Source organism: Rhinatrema bivittatum, chromosome 4 (genome assembly GCF_901001135.1).
Source record: "Rhinatrema bivittatum chromosome 4, aRhiBiv1.1, whole genome shotgun sequence".
Lineage (NCBI taxonomy): Eukaryota > Metazoa > Chordata > Amphibia > Gymnophiona > Rhinatrematidae > Rhinatrema > Rhinatrema bivittatum.
In genome coordinates, this window is record NC_042618.1 from 304321956 (window position 1) to 304342907 (window position 20952).

The 20952-nt window shown below is 42.6% G+C and overlaps 1 protein-coding gene across 1 annotated transcript in view; it reads left to right on the forward strand.

The window, feature by feature from the left end:
- The window catches only part of DNAH9 (dynein axonemal heavy chain 9), a 1128006-nt gene that overhangs the window by 149363 nt on the left and 957691 nt on the right, over positions 1 to 20952 (forward strand). The window contains exons 10-12 of the mRNA XM_029600235.1: positions 645 to 759; positions 6218 to 6286; positions 18989 to 19115. Of these exons, the coding sequence (XP_029456095.1) occupies positions 645 to 759; positions 6218 to 6286; positions 18989 to 19115 (311 nt within the window). The remainder of the gene's footprint in view (positions 1 to 644; positions 760 to 6217; positions 6287 to 18988; positions 19116 to 20952) is intronic.

A 20952-nucleotide genomic window follows, 5' to 3' on the forward strand; every position in this document is an offset into this window, starting at 1 on the left:
GGGAATTTAAATCTAATTATCAGCGTATCTATCCCTAATACAATACTATTCCTTTACCTGCAGCACTAGGAATATCCATTTCCAGACTTATTTCTCTATGCTTTTCCCTGGGATAAAGATTATTCCTCTATAAAAAAATACATTCCTTACTTGTTACCTATGCTTGGAGGGTAAGATAATTACTCCTGGTGCTTGGAATATCCTGTGTTTTATAGCCAGTGACCAGACTCACGTTCATCACAGAACTAAAGGTCAGCAGTCAGTGTGCAAATAAAACTCTTATTTTTATTTTTTATTTGTTTGAGGTATGGAGTGTGTTTTGGGTTGTATGATGACTGTATTTCAAGTAAATGGGTTTATTTTAATATTGATGGTTTTATTTGGTTGTATGTTATATATTGGATTTGGTAGGGTGGGACTTGGGTTTGGGGTGAACTGTTTTAATGTGTGTGTGTGAGCGGGGGGGTTAATTTGTGGGCTTGTTTGTATTGTACACTGCCTAGTGAGCTGGTTTAGACTGCATATTAAATGTAATGTATAAATAGCACATTGATTCAGGATTGGGATTGTTAAAGGCCCTTCCTTAGGTTAGTGCAAAGTGAGCTCAAGATGATATTAGTTTGACTCTTTGCTGTGTGCCCCAGGTTATCCAGTGGTGGGTAAAAACATGCCTCTGGTGGGAGGAGGTCTAAGCTGGGCCCAGCAATTACAAGAGCGCATCCAGATTCCATTCAGTAACTTCAGGCACATATCAAATTCGTAAGTATCTTAGTGGCTGCGACTGGTGTCCAACACTGTATTCATTTACTGCATATAAGTCAATATTTCATTTCTTCTCGGAGTCCAAATTTCCTTTGAAAGTCATTTACTGGAGGCCTTCACTGAGCAGATAACCTGAGTATGTTCTGCTAGGTATGAAAACTGCCTGGCAGGACACCCAATTAGATTTCTATAATTGTGCTCCAGAACTTTGCTAGAGAGAGAGAGAATACATTACTCTGGTTATATTAGGATTCCATCTGCTGTGTTGCTTTGTATCTGTGTCCCTCCCCAGTCTCGGCCAGGACTTAATGTTTTTTTAAGCCCCAGAGAAACATAATGGATCACTTCTGAACACTCTTCCCCTGGAATAGGCAGGCATAACAGTGAGCACCTAGGCCTTGGCAAGCCCCGGCTATGGGTTTTTGACTAGCGGCAAGGGAGCATGAGTCAGCAAAATGTACCAAGAATGACTCCTGCACAGGGGCGCTGAATGCTTTTTAGCCCTGACTATGCAGACACTGCAGTCCTTGGGGTTTGTTATCAACTACCCAAAGTCTCACCTCTGCCCGTCTCCCCCACTGGACTTTATAGGAGCCAGGCTGGACACGGCGCAGGCGAAAGCGTTTCTGTCCCGTGATTGGGCTTTTGCACTTTTACCTCATTGTGAGTGCCTGCCTTCTTCTCAGTTTGTTGGGCCACATGGCGGCTTCAGTTCATATTACCCCACTTGCTCGCTTGTGCATGTGAAGGTCGCAGTGGCTACAGACCTCCCAGGACCTCAAGACCTGTCTCTCCATCACGGAACCTCTGAGGGCATCTCTGTCCTGGTGGGAAAAGCTCTCCAATTTGGAGCGGGAATTCCCTTCCAGGCTGCCCCACCTCAAGTGGTCCTCACCACAATGCCTCTCAGGGCTGGGGAGCCCATGTGGACAGCCTCCAAATGCAGGGTCTCTGGACTGCTTAAGAAGCCCGCTGTCAGATAAACATTTTAGAGCTTTGGATGATCCATTACACCCTTTGGGCTTTCCAGGACCGGTTGTCCCATAAGGAAGTCCTGATTCGGACAGACAACAAAGTTGTGATGTATATCAACAAACAGGGAGGCACGGGATCGTTCCTCCTCTGTCATGAGGCGGTGCAGGTGTGGCCCTGGGCCCTGTCACAAGCAAAATACCTGCCTGGCACTCATAGAAACATAGAAATGACGGCAAAAGAAGACCAAATGGCCCATCCAGTCTGTGAACGTACTGGAGGACCAGCTGAGCCACTCCTTTCAGCCACATGAGTGGTCCCTAAATCTGGAGTTAATGGCCAGAATTTTTTATCGGTGGGGAACCCCAGATGTGCACTTCTTCGCCTCCCCATAAATTACAAGGTGAGCAGTTTCTGCTCCCTATTGCTGGGGGGCGGACATCTGGCCTTCAACGCCTTCTCCCTTCACTCATTAAAAACCTCCCATAAATATCACATTTTTTATTTTATTTAACATCTCTTCTATACCGATAACCGTTCACACATCGTATCGGTTTACATCAAACAACTTTTGGGCGGGGCCCTTACAATTAACAGTTGAGGATAATTAGTAAATGACAAAGCAACTAAAATAGGGATATAATATGCAATTACAGTAACAGTAACTCTAGTTGATGCTGGGGAACAACAACAACTGATTATATATAAATAAATAGAACTATCATAAAATAACTACAATGTACAGTGTATTTACAGCATTCTTAATCAAATTCGGCAAGGGGGTATAGCATTCTTAGTCATATTTGGCGAGGAGGTACCGGGTCAGCTACTCGACACATTACTCGCTTGCTGTTGGAGGTTTTTCTGCGTGGGAGGGGGGGGAAAGAGGGTAAGCTTGTTGGAAAAGCCAAGTTTTAAGTTTTTTTTTTTAATTTAGGGGTAGAGGTCTCAATGCGTATGTCAGGCGGCAAGGAGTTCCATATAGTGGGGCCAGCTAGGGAAAATGCTCTGCTCATAGTAGATGAGAGCTTGATAGATTTGATTGATTGATTGCAGAGGGTTCCTTGTAGGGCTGGGCGAGTGGGTCTCTTTGAGGTGCGGGGGAGGAGGGGGGGTTGATCCAGTTGAGGTTATCATTTAATAAACTTTTATGGATGAGGGAGAGCGCTTTGTAAAGTATTCGAGAGGGTATTGGGAGCCAGTGAAGCCCGATAAGTGTTGGAGTAATGTGGTCTCTTTTACTCGAGTTTGTCAGTATACGAGCTGCGGCGTTTTGTAAAAGTTGTAATGGTTTGGTATGTGTAGAGGGGATGCCAATGAGGAGTGCGTTACAGTAGTCTATTTTAGACAGGATAATAGACTGGAGAACTGTGCGAAAGTCAGAAAAGTGAAGCAATGGTCTGAGTTTTTTTTATCGTTTGTAGCTTAAAGTAGCAGTCCTTTATGATAGAGTTAATAAATGGTTTGAAAGTGAGGTGGTTATCAATGATGACTCCTAGGTTGCGAGTGTGTGCGGAAAAGGATGTAGATGCGTGTGAGGGTGGAATAGCTGGGAGAGGATGTTTATTAGAGATGATTATGAGTTCCGTTTTGTTGGGATTTAGGGCCAAATGCATGTCTGTGAGGAGTTGGTTGATTGCTGTAAGGCAAGATTCCCAGTTTTGTAGGGCAGCTGGGAGGGAGTCAGTAAAGGGGAAGAGAAGTTGCACATCGTCTGCATAGATGAAATGCTCGATGTGGAGGTTTGAGAGAAGGGTGGTAAGGGGGAGCATATAGATATTAAAGAGAGTAGAGGAGAGGGAAGAGCCCTGGGGAACACCTTGCGGGAGACTGATAGGTGCAGATTCATTGTTATCAACTAAGACAGTGAAAAAGCGATTTTGGAGATAGGATCGTATCCAGGAGAGTGCATTTCCAGAGATCCCAATACTACTGAGGATATTGAGGAGAATAGAATGATTTACAGTGTCAAACGCAGCAGAAATGTCTAGCATGGCAATCAGATAGGAGGATCCTGAGTCTATTCCTCTGATAAGGGTGTCAGAAAGAGAGAGAAGCAGGGTTTCTGTACTTAAATGCTTCCTGAAACCGTGTTGGGTTGATGGAAAAATGTTATGCTGTTCTAGGTGGAGAGACAGGCGAGAGTTAACTAGTTTTTCAAGTATTTTGGCTAGTAGGGGTAGGTTGGAAACTGGTCTGTAATTGGACAAAATGGCAGGATCCAGATTGGGTTTTTTGAGTAGCGGTTTCACTACTGCTTGTTTGAGAAAGGTAGGGACTGTGCCTTGCTCTAGGGAGCAGTTGAAAATGTTGGATAGAGGTTTGGCAATAACTTTGGGTATGGATAGTAGAAGCTTAGTGGGGATGGTTTCAGAGGGATGAGTAAATACAAACACAAAAATGAACAAACAAAAATTATAAGCCACAAATATAAAAGGAAGTCAAAAATACAAAGTCTATTAAAAGCCATTGAGGGAAGGTTCGCTTCAATAAAAAGCTTTTTAAATAGTCTGAGTTTCTTAAGACAGTCTTAAGCTGAAGCTTCATAGGTACGGAGTTCCAAAGGGTAGGTGCAGCAACTGTACATGTTCCCTCTCCTGCTCCTCTTGAAGACTCTACTGAAGCTTTGAAGGACAGAGGGACCATGATCCTCGTGGCACCTTATTGGTCCTGACAGATCTGGTTACCTCTCCTTCGGGATCTGTCGATCAGGGAGCCCATTCAGTCGGGCACCGCGCCTGATCTGATAACTCAGAACTAGGGCACCCTGTGCCATCCAAACCTCTGGGTATTGGCCCTAACGGTGTGGATGTTGAGCCCCTAGTTCTTCAGCCCCTGGCTCTTTCGGACAGTGTCTCCCAGGTGCTGCTGGCTTCACCAGGAAGTCTGGTGTGTGTGTGTGTGTGTGTGGGGGGGGGGGGGGGGGGGGGGCATGGCTTAGATTCATTCACATGCCCCCTTCCCAAGCTTCTGGACTCCTTGTAGCACCTTTCCGAGACTGGGCTTCAAACCAGCTCAGTTAGGGTTCATTTTAGCACCGTTAGTGCATACAATTGAGGTGACGCTGGCACACCCAGCAGCCTTTAGTGGGTTGCTTTGAGGGGTCTGCTTCAATTGAAGCCCCCTCTTCAGCCTCCTGTTGTGTCCTGTGACCTTAACATTGTCCTGGCATGGCTCATGCATCATCCCTTTGAGCCGTTGCATTCCTGCGACCTGAATTTCCTCACCTGGAAAGTTATATTCCTAGTGGCAATTACTTTGGCTCATAGTTGGTGAGCTTCAGGCCTTGGTTATGTACCTAACATACACAAGGTTTTTTTTCATAATCGTATGGTCTTGCTTATGCACCCTAAGTTCTTACCTAAGGTGGTGACTGATTTCCATATCAATCAGTTCATTGTTTTACCCACCTTCTTTTCCAAGCCTCATTCCCATCCAGGGGAACGGGCTTTTCATATTTTGAACTGTAAGAGGGCTTTGGCTTTCTATTTAGAATGCACAACCTGTCACAGACAGATCACTCGGCTCTTTGTGTCCTCCGATACCAATAGATTTGAGAGTGGTGGTGGGTAAACAGACTGTATCCAACTGGCTGGCGGATTGCATCGCCTTCTGCTATGTGCAAGCGGGCCTTCAGCTGGCAGGCTGAATTAGAGCTCACACTGTGCGTGCCATGGTGATGGTGGTCATCTGTGAGCAGTTCCCATCGCCGAAATTTGCCGCATAGCAACATGGATTTCCCTTCACATTTTCACGGCACACTACTGCTTGGACAAAGATGTTTGACAGGACAGTGCCTTCGGCCAGTCTGTCCTAAGCAATCTCTTCCAGACTTAAACCTAACTCTCCTGGTCTAGAGCCCCTGGTTGGAGCCAGGCCATCCTCTGCTGACCAACAGACCGCAGTGGTTGTGTCCATTGGCAATTTGTTTCGTTATCTGTTGGTCGCACCTGGCTGACGGGGACAGCCTGGAGCTTGGTATTCACCCACATGTCATAGGAGAAAACACAGTTGCTTACCTGTAACAGGTGTTCTCGTAGGATAGCAGGATGTTAGTTCTCAAGAATCCCGCCCACCACCCCGCAGGGGTTCTCCTTCCATTTTGTTTTATTTTTTCGCTTGTATTTTTTACTGTTAAGAGACTGAAGGGGGACCTCATGTGGATGCGCAGATAGTGGCATGCTGGGCATGCTCAGTGTGCCAGTCAAAGTTTCTAGGAACTTTAACAAAAGTTTTCCATGCCAGGCTTCATCGGATGATGTCACCCATATGTGAGAACTAACATCCTGCTGTCCTAGGAGAACACTTGCGCTTTATCTCGTGTCTCTGCTCCAACTTCTGTAGGAGAGAGGCTTTATAAAATTAATCCTTTATCTTATTGTACAGTTGAGGATAAAGCTGTCATTTAGTATGCTACTGGTATTGCAAAGAATCCTTTCATTGTATGAATTTAACCACCCTATCTGTGACTTGGTGTGGACAGGTGCATGGAATCAGTTGAAGGGAAGAGAATGATACAGAAGTATGAAGAGATGCTAGAGCTTCTAGAAAAGTGAGTAATGCACGTTATAGGCAAGTGCAATTGATGATATTGTACTTAATGCTTCGTGATACTTCAAGGAAGTTTACATTCAATTAAGGTGGGTGCATAGTTATCCCTAGAGGGCTTACAATCTAAGAAGGTAATCTAGTAAGCTATGATATTTTATTCCAGGAGGGGACAAATATTGCAAGGGGGAGGAATTCCTGTGGTATTTTTTCCCGTCAATGAAAAATTATAATGGCTCCCCACAATATTTTTCCTTGCGGAGCTTTTTCCGTACTTGAAAAAGATGCGATGGCGGCCCTCTTCATCCAGGGCCATCAGCGGGCCAAAACACAGCCCTCCATTGTGTAAAATCCCCCCCACTCATGGCTCTGGATAGACCCTTGGCCATCCCCCAGCTGTTTTCAGAATTGTCCTAAGATATTGAAATACACATTTTTTTTTGTATTGGGAGGCGATACTCTGCCCCCTTCCCAAACCACCCTTCTCCCTTGATCAAGCCCCTGACCAGCCCACCCTCTGGACTCCTACCAAAAACTTTCAATAGTGCCCTATAGGGGCAAAGGCTGGTTGGTGCCATTTTGGAAAATGGTTTGGATCAGGGAGTGGGTGACTTTGATTCAAGGGGAAGGGGTTGGAGAAGGAGAGTGGGGAATCACCATGCAACTAACAAAACTATTTTTATTTTTTATATCTTTGGACCCCCTCTAAAAAGTGGTGGGGGGCTGGGAGGGGGCTACCCTGTCCCCTGGGGAAGGGAGCAATTTTACACAGTGGCAGGGTACAGTTTTGTCAGTGCCAGAGCAAACGGGATGTGCATTAATATCCAGAGGATTCAGGGGAAAGTTAGCTACAACTCAGGAGTTGTAGCTTACTTTTTGGGATTTTATATGGCTTGCATTATTTTTGGCAAGCCATGTTAATTCATTTGTATAGAATTAGGTTTGCATGCATTCGAAAAATGTATGCATGCAAAGCAGCTCATTTTAATAGGGATGGGTTTTTAGGGAAAATATTGCATGACATCCATTTTTTAATGTGGTAAAATGCTTTTTTTCTTCATTGTACTCTTATCGCAGCTATGTGCTTGATCTGGGGAGATGGAAGGGCAGGAGAGACATGTTGAAGGCAAGATGAAGGGTGAAGAAAGGAGACTGAATGATAAAATGGGAATGGATGATGAAAAAGACTGTTCACCCTTCAAATGACTCTTGACAATGGCAATTTTATTTAATAAATAAATTTTCTGAATAACAAAGAAAATGATATACAAATAATTAAAGACATAAAATCAAAACACGATACACAGAATAATAGTAAATTTATAAAAATCATAAAATGGCTGCCCTCTTTATAATAGTAAAATAAGAAACAAATGAATAAATGACATACCAGATTAAAAATTCAAACAATCATCAAAGACCTTAGAAAATAACCAAACCTTAATTTGAGGTCATTTCTTTACATGCATAATTCTAAAAGCAAGTTCCAATGTAATAGTGCTTGCTACTGAAAATGTCCATATGTGTGACCTAGCTGAATTTCTTGGTGACTGGGTAGTTTTATTAGCTCTAATTGTGAAAATCACAAAGATTTGGAAGGAAATGTTAAATTGTTTAGATAACATGGTACTTCTCTATTCAGTGCCCTATATGTGAGAGAGAATTTTTAAAATAATCTTAGTTCTTATCGGAACCCAATGGAGTTCCCTTAACAGAAGGGTAATCTGGTCAAATTCTGATACCCCAAAATTACTCTAGCTGCTGTGAATTGTAATAACTGGAATCGTCTCATCGTGACATCTATAATTCTTATATACAGGGTATTAAGAGTTGTCAATTCAGGATTGTACTAGAGCACTAGATATACCGGTAGTAGTGAGATCAGATTTCTCTGTCAAGAAGCATTCCTAACATTTTAACAACATCCACTAGGAATATGTCTTGCATTTTTGCCATCAAGTGTCTTGAAAACCAGATGATCTCAGACTTTTGAAGAATTACCTTCAATTTGTGAGTTGCCAGCCAGTTGGCTATTCTGTTCATCAACTCATTAAATTTTGATATTTCATTTTCTGGGTCAAGAAAAGATGCAATGATTTGGATATTATTGGCATAAAAATAACTGCTATAACTATGCCCCTGAATAAAAGTGGCCAGTAGAGCTAAAAATAAAATAAAAAGTAATGGGTACAGGATAGATGGTGGAGCTCTGCAAGTATTAAGTATAAAATCAGAAACGTGTTTGTTTCATGTAACTTAAAAAAAAAATAAAATAGATAAAATCTATTAGTAAGAAATCACTTGAACCAGTTAAAACCACCACTGTTGATGCCTTAATGCCTCCAACTTATGCATCAACAATTTATGGTTAACCAAGTCAAATGTTGCACACATATCAATAGATACCATCTATACTCTTTCCTTTATCCAAATCAATTCTTTCTTCATTTAAGTCAACTAAACTAATTTCCATAGCGTGTTCCCTCCTAATGCCAGACAGTACTTTTTAAGTTTCATTAAGAATGGAAGGTTGGAAATAGGGCAGTAATGCTTTATATCTTCAGGGTTAAGAACATAAGAATTGCCATACTGGATCCATCAGACCCAGTATCCTGTTATCAACAGTGGCAAATCCAGGTCACAAGTACCTGGCAGGATCCCAGACAGTAGATACATCCCATGTTGCTAATGCCCAGGGATAAGTAGTAGCTTTTCCCAAGACTATCTGGTTGATATCAGTTCATAGACTTCTCTGAGAACTTGTCCAAAACCTTTTTTTAAACCCAAATATGCTAGCTGTCTTTACCATATCCTCTGGCAATGAATTCCAGAACTTAATTGTGTTGTGAAAAATAATTTTCTCAGATTTGTTTTAAATGTGCTACTTACTAACTTCATAGATTGTCTCCTAGTTTTTATATTTGAAAGATTAACCAATTCACATTTACTCATTCAGTTCCACACATGATTTTAAAGACTCCTATCTTATTTGCCACTCAGCTGTCTCTTCTCTAAGATGAACAGCCTTAACCTCTTTAGCCTTTCCTCATAGGGGTACCATTCCATCCCCTTTATCATTTTGATTGCCCTTATTTGTACCTTTTCAGTTCAGATACTTTTTTTTTTTTTGAGATGTGGTGACCAGGCTTGCGCACGGTACTCAAGGTGCATTCTTGCAATGGAGTGTTATAGAGGTACTATGACATTCTTTTATTCTTCTTTCCTAATAATTTCTAACATTATGTTTATTTTTATGACTGCAGCTGCACACTAAGCTGAGTATTTCAAAATATTGTCCACAATGATGCCCATATTCTTTTTTTTTTTTTTTTTTTTTTTTTTCTTCTGAGTGTTAACTCCTAACATGGACACAGAGAGCTTTTACACATTCCAATTCCAATTTTAATTACAATATTAATTTCTTAAAATTTTTTTACAAAAACATATGCAAAGTTTATAATCTACATAATGCATTGTATTTCCACCTCAATAAAATCTCATTCCAACCACTCATACTGTTCATCCATCACACACATTACATATAAAATCTTTAATCACATATAAATACAGCAATCCTCTTTTCACAATAGAATAAATATTCTTAATACATCTTAATACTCCTAATATATTTCAGTGTAGCTGTTTCCAAACTCAACCCAATTTATCTAAACATGTATTCTCTTTTCTTTGTTCCTTTCTCTGTTCAATTCCACTTCTCTATTTCCCCTCTTAATGCTCTTAGAATTCCCTTCTTAATCACCCAACAAAGAATTCTTCGTTTCACCCTTCCATCGAGGGCTTCATCAGGGAACATGAAACTGTGTTTAGACTACCTCATAAACATCAATCTCAACTATATCCAAGTTTTCCAACCATACATGTAGTCTTTTTACTCCTTGAGAATCCTGTTCCTTCTGTCTATTACAACCCACCAACCCATAATGGCTTGGTGGCACGAGAGTAATAATTTACCTTGATATCGTCTGATACCGTGGTGTTCTGGTAGTTGTGGGATGTAATAGGCAGATTACCATTGTCCACGTTTATTAACCCTTTCAAAAAATGTAGCAGATTGGTGAGACAAGACTTCTCTTGCATAAATCCATGTTGTCGGGGTCCCATTAAACCATGTCTTTCTATATGTTCTGTGATTGCTATGATTTTCCTGGCACTGATTTCAAGCTCACTGGCCTGTAGTTTCCAAGATCACCCCAGAGCCCTTTTTAAAGATTGGTGTTACATTGGCCACCCTCCAATCTTCAGGTACAATAGACTTTTCAAATGATAGGCTACAATTCCTTAAAACTGATAGGTAGTATTCTTTAAAACTAGTCAAATTAAAGAGATTTTTAGCTTGAGGGACCATCCCCTCTTTTAAGGAAGAATTTGCTAAGCTAGTTAACAATCTGAGAGCATTTGTGAAGATTTTAAAAGGTAAGTGGGAAGTGGGTCTAATTCATAGAACTAAGAAGCTTTTTATTTTGTAAGTTTAGTATGAGATTGGAAGCTCTTCCCTGTAGCACAAGAAGGTGGGGGACTAAAAGCCAGAAACCTCTGTTCTTGGCTCACAGTTCATTTATTTTAAACAATGTTTTTATTTATTAATTTTGCTTTAGTGCCTGTGCATCCAGAGGCTGTGGTAACTGTCAAGAAATACAACAGGTTTGAATTTTTTGAACAATAAGATGCATAGCTTTGATTCCTTCATTTTTAATTCAATAATTTCCCAGTTTAATGCCACATACCACCTTTTTTGTTACATTGTCTGTGAACTACCATATAGACTCGTGTATAAGTCAAAACATTTTTACCCCATTGGGTCGTAGCGAGAAGGACAGAGTCTAACGACATTATACATTACTTGGATGACTCTTTATTTGTGGGCCCACAGGATTCCAACACCTGTGGTGTTCTGCTAGTCGACTTCCAGGTAGTTGCAGAGAAATTCGGAGTTCCATTGGCCAGCAACAAAACAGAAGGTCCTGCAACAACCATATCATTCTTGAGAATAGAGTTGGATTCCAAACGAATGATAGCAAGATTATCAGAAGAAAGTAGCTAAGCTGCGCAACATCATACAACAAGCGGTGGCAGCAAAGAAAATAACGCTTCAAGTCGCCCAAACTATCTTGGGAACCTTGAATTTCGCTTGCCGAGTGATTCCCATGGGAAGGGCGTTCATGCGAAGACTGGCAGCAGCTACAGTAGGGATACGGAAACCGCACCACTACCTTCGGGTATCGAAAGAAATACGTGAGGACTTCAGAATATGGAGCTCCTTCCTGGTCAACTTTAATGGTGTCTCAGTCATCCAAGGTCCCCCACTATCTAGCAAGGACTTGAACATACAAACAGATGCATCAGGTGATTGGGGGTTCAGAGCACTGTGTCAAGGGGCATGGTATGCTGAACCGTGGCCAGAAGAATGGAAGGAGAAGGGACTAACGAGGAACATAACCTTCTTGGAGCTGTTCCCCATATGGGTAACTTTAGTACTGTGGAGCGAAAAACTAAAAGATACACATTATCTTCTGGTGCGACAACCAATCTGTTCACATTCTGAACGCACAATCGGCAAAAAGCGCGATGGTAGTCAATCTACTGAGGGAGATAGTATTAGAGGCATTATGGCACAACATAACCCTGAGAGCTAGACATGTCCCGGGGATTTTGAACAATGCGGCAGACGCTCTATCTTGTGCTAAATGGCATTTATTTCATAAGCAGGTACTAACGGCAGACGAAGCAGCAAGAGATACTTCTCTATGGCTTAATCGAGTAGCGGGTTGTAACACATGCCCCATTGCGAACACACGAGAATATTTGGCAATACGCCCAGAATGGGGAAAACACCTGCTGATTCATAACGACGGCTCTCCTTTGACAAGATTCAAGTTGACATCAGTACTAAAAGCGGCAGCAAACAAGCTAAAGTGGGACATGAGGCAGTTCAGCTCACACTCGTTAGGAATAGGAGCGGCCACAAGTGCGGCACAAGCTGGATTAGGAAAAGACAAGATAAAGAGAATTGGAAGATGGAGATTGAATGCAGTCAGCACCTACGTGAGGCTAGACAAGGTGGCCTCTACCTCAACTAACCAGACTTATTAATTATATTTTACAGAGCAACAGCGGGTTCAGCGACTAGCATGGATTATTGGCCACTTGTACATACGATGGGCGGCCAAGAGAGTGAGCAGGCGACCCTACGGACAACCCTTGGGATTGGCAACGCAAGGGTGGCTCGTCACATGTACAGGAAAACCCGACATGATTTGGAATCAGTTATTGCCCTTGTTACAGCGCCTGAAGAATTCCAGGGCGGTTCCAGATGTGATGATCCATACACCTGGGGGGCAATGGCTTGAGTTCCTTAACATGCAAGAACTTGATCAAAAAGGTAAAAAGCGACCTAAACGTAATAGCGGCATTATACCCGACCACATTGGTCTGGTCGGAAATTATTCCAAGGCCTAAGTGGAAAGACTCAAAATTATGGAATAGAGGCAGAAAGAAAGTAAACAGGCAGATGGAGATGTGGACAAGTAAGAGAGGTGTGCACCAGATCAGACATCAGTGGGCTGAGGACATGTGTCCGGGATTGTTCAGAGAGGACGGAATACATTTGTCCGATATAGGCTATGACATATTTAATAATGCATTACAAGATGCATAGAAGCATGGTACGCAAGGAAGGTAAAGGCCGCAGCTAATTGAATAAGTGGGGGAACATGAGACGAGAGTTACCCCTACCTCGTGTCTTGGCGGTTACCCGGGCTGGTTGAATATTGTAAATGGTGCCGGTGGCATCTCCAGATGGTGTGGTAGCCGGTCAGTGCAGGAGGAGGCGCAGAAAGGTGGGGGCGCAGAACGCGCCAATGGCGGGACTCAGCGGGGGCTCACGGCTAAAAGGACGCTTGGCTTGGTTATGGCAGGCTGTCACGGACAGCATATCGGCTCGGGTACCCCAGGAAGTTATTCATATGTTAAAGAAATAAAGCTGCAGCCTTTTTTATACCAATAACAGTTTCAGTGTGTTTTATATTATGAATGGGGATTATATAATGTCAACAAGTGGAGAAAAGAGGGGTGGGGCCCAGGGCAAGGACACCGGACACAGAAGGTAAGTGGTGGCTGCTAGCGTTATAAATTTTCTATTACTACTGCTAATAACAATGCTCTTGGTTTTCATATTGACATTACACACAATTCAATGATCGCATGGTCTATGTCCTGCCGGTCTTATATCTATACAGAGTTCCATTGGTACGGCTGAAGGTGATAGTAGATCCTTTAAATACCTGTCTCTTTTGTCAGCAATCATAACACCTTTATCTTTAAATGCTGGTAGAATCTGTAGTATGTGCCACTTCTTCTTCAATGTCTTTCTAATATCGGTGGACATGCATGTAAATGTGATTGGGCAAACAATTTTTGTATTTGGCGCTTTTACATTGGGTGTTAGTAATGTTACATGATTTTGTTTTGATGCCCGTATAAACCCATAGTCTACGCATGTTTCCGGATAGCTTCTGTCCATAAATCAAGCTTTCAGTTCAGCCGATCTGATTTCAAAGGTGCAATTATTCGTGCAAAGGCGTTTAAGCCTAAGGAATTTGAGTGTAATGTAAACTCTGCTTAAGGATCTGCTATGGCAACTATCATACTTTAGTAATTTATTGATATCCATTGGTTTCCTATAAATGTCTGTGCTAAACCCGCAGTTAGTACGTTCAACTAAAATATCTAAGAATGGAACTCATTTTTTTTTTATCATGAAACATATTAAACTTTAAATTGTGGTCCAGACTATTAAGCCATTTGTGAAATTTGTAAAGTTCTTCTTTCTTGCCTTTTCATATCATAAAGATATCATCTATGTACCTTTTGCATAATAATGATTCAACACTTTCTTATTTTTACCACATAGTCATGGAAGCACACCATGATATCCCCCTGGGTGCATTTCCTTTGGGATGAGCCAGGGACCTATGTGTGTATCCAAAGTTATCTCAGGAATCTCTTTTCTGCTATCAACTTTGTTCAGGAATAGTACACAGATATCAGTGACCATCTAGCACAGTCAGAAAAGGCAGCCTCCTCCGGGTTACCCCGAAACCGCAGATTCCCTCTCCTGGAGAGGTTCTCTAGATCTTCCACTCAGTGAGGAAAGCATTATCTTCCTGCAGGTATTTCAAATCCTGCTGAGTATTCTGTCATGCGCTTTCCTGCTCAACCAGTCTGTTTGGCAGCATCCATCCAGCCACCTAGTTCAGTGCATTCGCAGCTTAACTCTCCCGCGATGGATTTAATTTCCTGTTTCAGCGCTCCCATATCTGCTCTTAGTTCCTCAAACCACTGCTGGAAATCCTTCCGAGATAGTGGTGGTGCAGGCTGCTGGAGTGCCGCTCTAAGCCTTGCAGTGATGAATCGGAGACTTGGTGTGTCACTGCCATTTTCTCCCTCCTGCTCCTTCTCCTCCACCGGGTCTCCTGGCTTCTTTGTCGTATTCACATGGAAGAAGAATTGTTTTAAATTGACTGATTTTTTTCGAATCACCATCCTCACAGATACAGCAAGTGAGTGAGTGAAACTGAAGCCACCAAGATGGCTCGAATGCCGTGCTGGGGGAGGAATTGTTATTATCGGGTCTGGATCTCTGCCTTCAAGCCGTAGTTCAGTCGTGTGATGTCACTTCCTCCATCTGCTTGTATTTTCACTACTTAAAATATTTTTGTGACATCTGAAAATTTGATCACATTCCTCACTGATTCGTTTTCCGGATCATTAGATGAATGTTAAACACTGGTTCCAGCACAGATCACTGGGATGCTCAACTATTTACCATTCTCCATTTAAATAATTTAGTCCTACTTTTTGTTTCCAGTTAAGTATCCACAGTAAGACCTTGCCTCCTATCTCATGACTTTTTAGTTTTCAGAGGAGTTTCTCATGAGGAACTTTATCAAATACACTATATCGATCAACTCACCTTTATTCACAAGCTTATTCACATATTCAAAGAATTCTAATAGGTTATTGTCAAATGTTTCTGAAAATACAGGAGCTCACCTTTTATCCATATGTTTGTTTATACCTTCAAAACATGCTAATAGATTGGTATGGTATGACCCTTCTTTGCTAAAACCATGTTGGCTCTTCCCCCATTAAGCTATGACTATCCATATGTCCAGTAATTTTGTTCGTAACAATTTCTATTTAACAAGGCACCAATATTTGATTCACTGGTCTTGTATTTTCTCGGATCACACTTGGAACCAACTTTAAAAATGGTGTAAATGCCAGATTTATATAAGATAAAGATTACCAGAAGCAGGTCTGTAATTTCATATTTGAGTTTTTAGAACTCTTGGCATCAATACTATTGGATGCTGGTGATTTGCTGCTAGCTTGTCATTTTACTGTAAAACATCTTTCAGTTTTACAGTGATTTGCTTTATTTCCTCTGGCAGTTAAGATTCAATGCAAAAAAGAAAAAGTGCACTGTCTTGCATTTGGGGGTGCAGAAATTCATGGAAACATACATGTTAGAAGGTGATACTGATGCACATCATTCAGGAGAGAAACCTTGTTTGATCGCAAAGTAGCGAAACAATGTGATAACGTGGTGGCCTGAACCAGAGGGATGCTATTATGAGTACATAAGAAATTGCCATGCTGGGTCAGACCAAGGGTCCATCAAGCCCAGCATTCTGTTTCCAACAGAGGCCAAACTAGGCCACAAGAACCTGGCAAGTACTCAAACACCAAGAAGATCTCATGATACTGATGCTAGTAATAGCAGTGGCTATTTTCTAAGTCAACTTAATTAATAGCAGGTAATGGACTTCTCCTCCAAGAACTTATCCAAACCTTTTTTGAACCCAGCTACACTAATTGCACTAACCACATCCTCTGACAACAAATTCCAGAGCTTAATTGTGCATTGAGTGAAAAAGAATTTTCTCCGATTAGTCTTAATTGTACTACTTACTAACTTCATGGAGTGCCCCCTAGTCCTCCTATTATCTGAAAGTCTAAATAACCGATTTACATCTACTCATTCTAGACCTCTCATGATTTTAAAGACTTCTATCATATCCCCCCTCAGCCATCTCTTCTTCAAGCTGAACAGCCCTAACCTCTTCAGCCTTTCCTCGTAGGGGAGTTGTTCCATCCCCTTTATCATTTTGGTTGCCCTTCTCTGTACCTTCTCCATCGCAACTATATCTTTTTTGAGATGTGGCGACCAGAATTGTAAATGTGCGGTCTCACCATGGAGCGATACAGAGCCATTATGACATTTTCCGTTTTATTAGCCATTCCCTTCCTAATAATTCCTAACATTCTGTTTGCTTTTTTGACTGCTGCAATAGTGAGATACATAACAAGCAGCAAAAATGTCATGGCAATTATACCTCTATACAAGTCATTGGTGAGACCTCACCTAGAATATTGTCTAGTTCTGGAGGCCATATCTCCAAAAGGATATAGGCATGTTGGAAGTGGTCCAGAGAAAGATTAGCAAAATGTTGAAGGGTTACTACATCAATAGTCTTACATGCTGAGAGTTAAAGACCTAAATTTTCATACCTTAGAGAGGAGAAATGTGTGTGTGTGTGTGGGGGGGTGTATGATAAACCAGTGTTTCCCCAACCAATGTGCCATGGCATGTTGGACGGGTGCCTTCAGACTTTATCAGGTGTGCCACGTCAAAATCACTACTGCCTGATGCTTAGATCCAGATCATCACCTGGGATGTAGGCTCAACACCACCAGCAGTATCTTTTAAATATATACCAGCTCCTTTCTGAGAATATGTGAAATCATGCATGCTTCTTCCTAGCTGCAGTATGAGGCCTGGAGGATGGTAATTAATGGGCAGCAGGTAAGGAATTGTTAGCTGGATCCCAATTTGTTTGGCACTTGCATTGTATATAGCACTTCCTCATCTTTCTTCTTCTTTGCTTTCTCCTTTGAGTCCTTCCAGCCTCTTACCTCTCCCCAGGCTGACATGCTAAATGCAGAGTTTAACCTGCACTTGAATGCACATTTTTTGAGTAAACCCTACTGCCAATGCAGCAAGGGGTTTTATGCTGTCAAAATGTGCATTAAAAATGAGTACTACTTGGCGCCTTTGCATGGAAATTCCATGCAAATGAGAGATTTAAGTACTACTCCCCAATGCAGAGGTGCGTGTGACCTAACCTGGGTTTTCTTAGCACCAGAAATTTATATTCTGGTCAGAGGGAGTTCAGTTTCCAGCGCTGGAAATCGGGCTAACGCACCTCTTTTTGCTTCAGCCTGAGAGCATGCCACAGACAGGGTGAGCATTGTTGCGTGCTCCCTAAAGTAAACTAGAGGAAACGGCTGCGGACCCAGGATCTCGGGGAAAGGGAGATCCTGGGCAAATGCAAGCAAATAAACTAGCCAAAGACCTCCCCACCCCCTTCACCAGCAGGGAATGTTCAGTGGGAGTGCAGAGAGGGCATTCTGGCAAAAGTACGGACTTTTCCCCACCCTCCCAATTCTGCTTTATAGTGAAACTCTCACAGCCTGAAGAAATCCTATTGCCCTGTCCACCAGGTTTTTAACAATATTGTGTATCTTGTGTATTCCTTTCAAGGGATTGCTCCTAAATTGTAGGATCCGGCTTGCTCTGAGGTTCTTTGTTAATGCATGGAGCACAAGTGATTTGATAGGTTTCATGGCGATATTAAGTCGGAATTCCCGAAAGTTTCCAAAAGTTTAAAAAAAAAATAAAAAAATTTGAAGTTGACTCGCGGGTTGAAAACCGGACGCTCAATTTTGCTGGCGTCCGGTTTCCGAGCCCGTGGCTGTCAATGGGCTCGAGAACCGACGCTGGCAAAATTGAGCGTTGGCTGTCAAACCCGCTGATAACCGCCGCTCCGGTCCAAAAGGAGTCACTAGGGATGCGCTAGTGTCCTTAGCGCCTCCTTTTGCCTGTTTTTACTGCCGGGCCTAATTTGAATAGTGAACTGCGCGCACAGGAGAGCAAACGCCCGCTCTCCCGCAGACTTTACTGTATCGGCCCATTGGTTATTGCAGTTACAGCCCTGGACAGGGGGCCACACACCAGCACCATTTCTGTTGCCCTGCTATCTGGACTCTGAATACAGTTACCAGGTGTCACCCTTTAGCAATGACTGTGACTCTCATCCTTGCGGGCTGTGAATGCTTCCTGCACAGCATTCCCATCCCCGGCTGATCCAGAGAGCGGAACACCTAACTCAAAGATTGAACTGAGGGTCTTTGGCATGGCAGTGCCCAGCACTTTCCACTTGAACCACTGGGCCAGCCCTTAGGCACATGTTTTAATGCTCTTTAGTAAATAGGCGCCTTAGCAAGTTGTAGGGAGATATAGGAGCCAGTTTTGAGAGAGCCTGCATAGCTGCAAAGCCTTCAAATGTACTCTATGAAGCAATACGTCATGAGCTCTTTACAAAAGTGCACTTATTTTCGTTTATTTCTAGTTGACTGTAGATCTGCTGATGCTGCCCATGGGCAGTTTTGTTGCTCCTGAGGAAACTTTGACAGACTTTCTGATCAATTGCACTTTTTTAAAGGTTCTGTGTGGTGGTCTGTATTCTAGGTGTGTAAAAAGTATCTGTGCACTTTTAATGAAAACTACTGATGCTATTCCATCATCAGCGCTTTCAAAGAAAGTCTTGTATTCCCATTACAGGTATAAAGAGAAGCTGTACCAGGAGTGGTCCCATAGTGTGTCTGAAAAGTCACAGTATAACCTTACCCAGCCGCTTATCCAACGTGATAGGCTCACCAATACCATTGCCGTCAATTTTAATCCACAGGTAAAAAATCTTAAGCCAATTTTGCCATGTAATGAGCATAACTAGCTGTTATGAGGTATGGGGCCCATCTGCTGTGCAGCGAATAGTACCATCCTTCTATTTTATTTTTTTTTTTGCATTGCTTAGCACTGTGAGAGTTATTTATTAGCTTTCTTATGATCACTTAGAAAATTAAGAATTTCAGTGGTGCACTAATTTTACACCATCATGTATTTTATCTGCATGACAGAGCACAATTCACAGAATCAAGAAAGTGAGATATTCATCTGCGACTAGTGCTTTTCATAACTATTTATTTTTGTATTGTGCCTTTAATACAAGCACGATTGCAGAATGCCTTCCTTTTGAATTATTTGACCTATACATGCAGTCATCTTTGGGTTGAAGGCTTGGCAGTCTGTTTCTGGCATCTTATGGGCAATGTTGCTTAACTTGCTGTTACTCTGCAACTGAGGACCTAAATATGTATACCCTGGAGGAGAGGAGAGACTGGGTAGCTATGATACAGACATTTAAATACTTTAACGGTTTTAATGATGCCCAAGAATTGAACTGTAACAGATACTCAGTTTTGTTACCAGTAAGCCCTGGGTTTAGTGTCAGTCAATGAGTGTAGGATAAAGTAAGAGGAGGATCCATTCAAATGCATCCCTTCCTTCTGCGGAGTCTAGAATGGCTGTTCCCCTGGGTAGGATATATAACAGCTCCCCAGCTACAGCTGAGGAGGCAGTCCTTTGAGTTTATATAAGAGTTCAGGCAGATAGGAGCTTATCTTTTATTTTGCAGGCCCAGTCAGTGGTGCCAAGCAAGACCTGTTTGGTTGTCCTGACCAGGGTTGGGAGGGGGTTGTCCCTTCCAGTCCACCCACTGACTAGTCTGGCTTATATCCCTCTGGGTTATTTTTTTGGAATTTAAACAAGTGGTAGGGGCTTTACTGGAGCTTGTTCAGCTCCTGGGCTCAGGGAATGGGGAACCCTGGATATGGGCCTGGGCAGGGAAGACCTCACCCCCCCCCCCCCCCCCGGCCTCAGTGAGGAAGGGGGTGCCAGTGACCTGCTGTGAGGAATCACTCTGGTGGTCTTAGTTTTGTAAAGATTAGGTTCAAGATTCAGGAGGACATTCTGACTGCCCTCCCTTCCTGCTGGGAGCACTGAGAGTCCTGCTCCAAGGGATACCTCCTATCAGGGATTCAAAGAAAAGAATAAGGACAGCATCAGTAACAGCAACATACCAATATCAACAAGCTGTGAGTAAAGGCAAAGCCTAACATTCGAAAGGACACCCATCCGATGCTTCTTTACCCCTGGAGGGGGGGGGGGGGGGCGGGGCGGTGGAGAGTTTTATCTCTGTGCAGAGACAGAAGCATTGTATCTTTGCCAGTTGAGGAGTGTTCCTCCCATTTAAGTGATACCCTACCCACCTGGAGAATCTATTTTTCCAGTTCCCGGAGAGTAGAAGTTCTCCTGGCCTTGGCAGCAGATATTCCTGCACAGGTAGAGGAAGATATTGTGCTGCTGTGGATCAAGAGCTGTGCCATCTCCATATATTTGTAACAGTAAAGAAATTTATTTTGGACACTTAACACAGTGACTTCAGTCATTTATTTGGACACTCTCAGAACCCATTGGAACAAGCACACATTGGTTACCCCAGGGATCAGAAAAATAACATACGGGAGCCACTCTTAGCACTCTGGGCCTTGGGTGTCATCTTCCTCCTCCTTCCCCCCCCCCCCCCCCACCTCAACAAAAGATTCAGGCCCTAGAAAGAAGTCAGTATTCAAACTAGCCTGGAAAAGTTCCTGTCCCCATGAGTACAACAAATACTTTTATGGCCT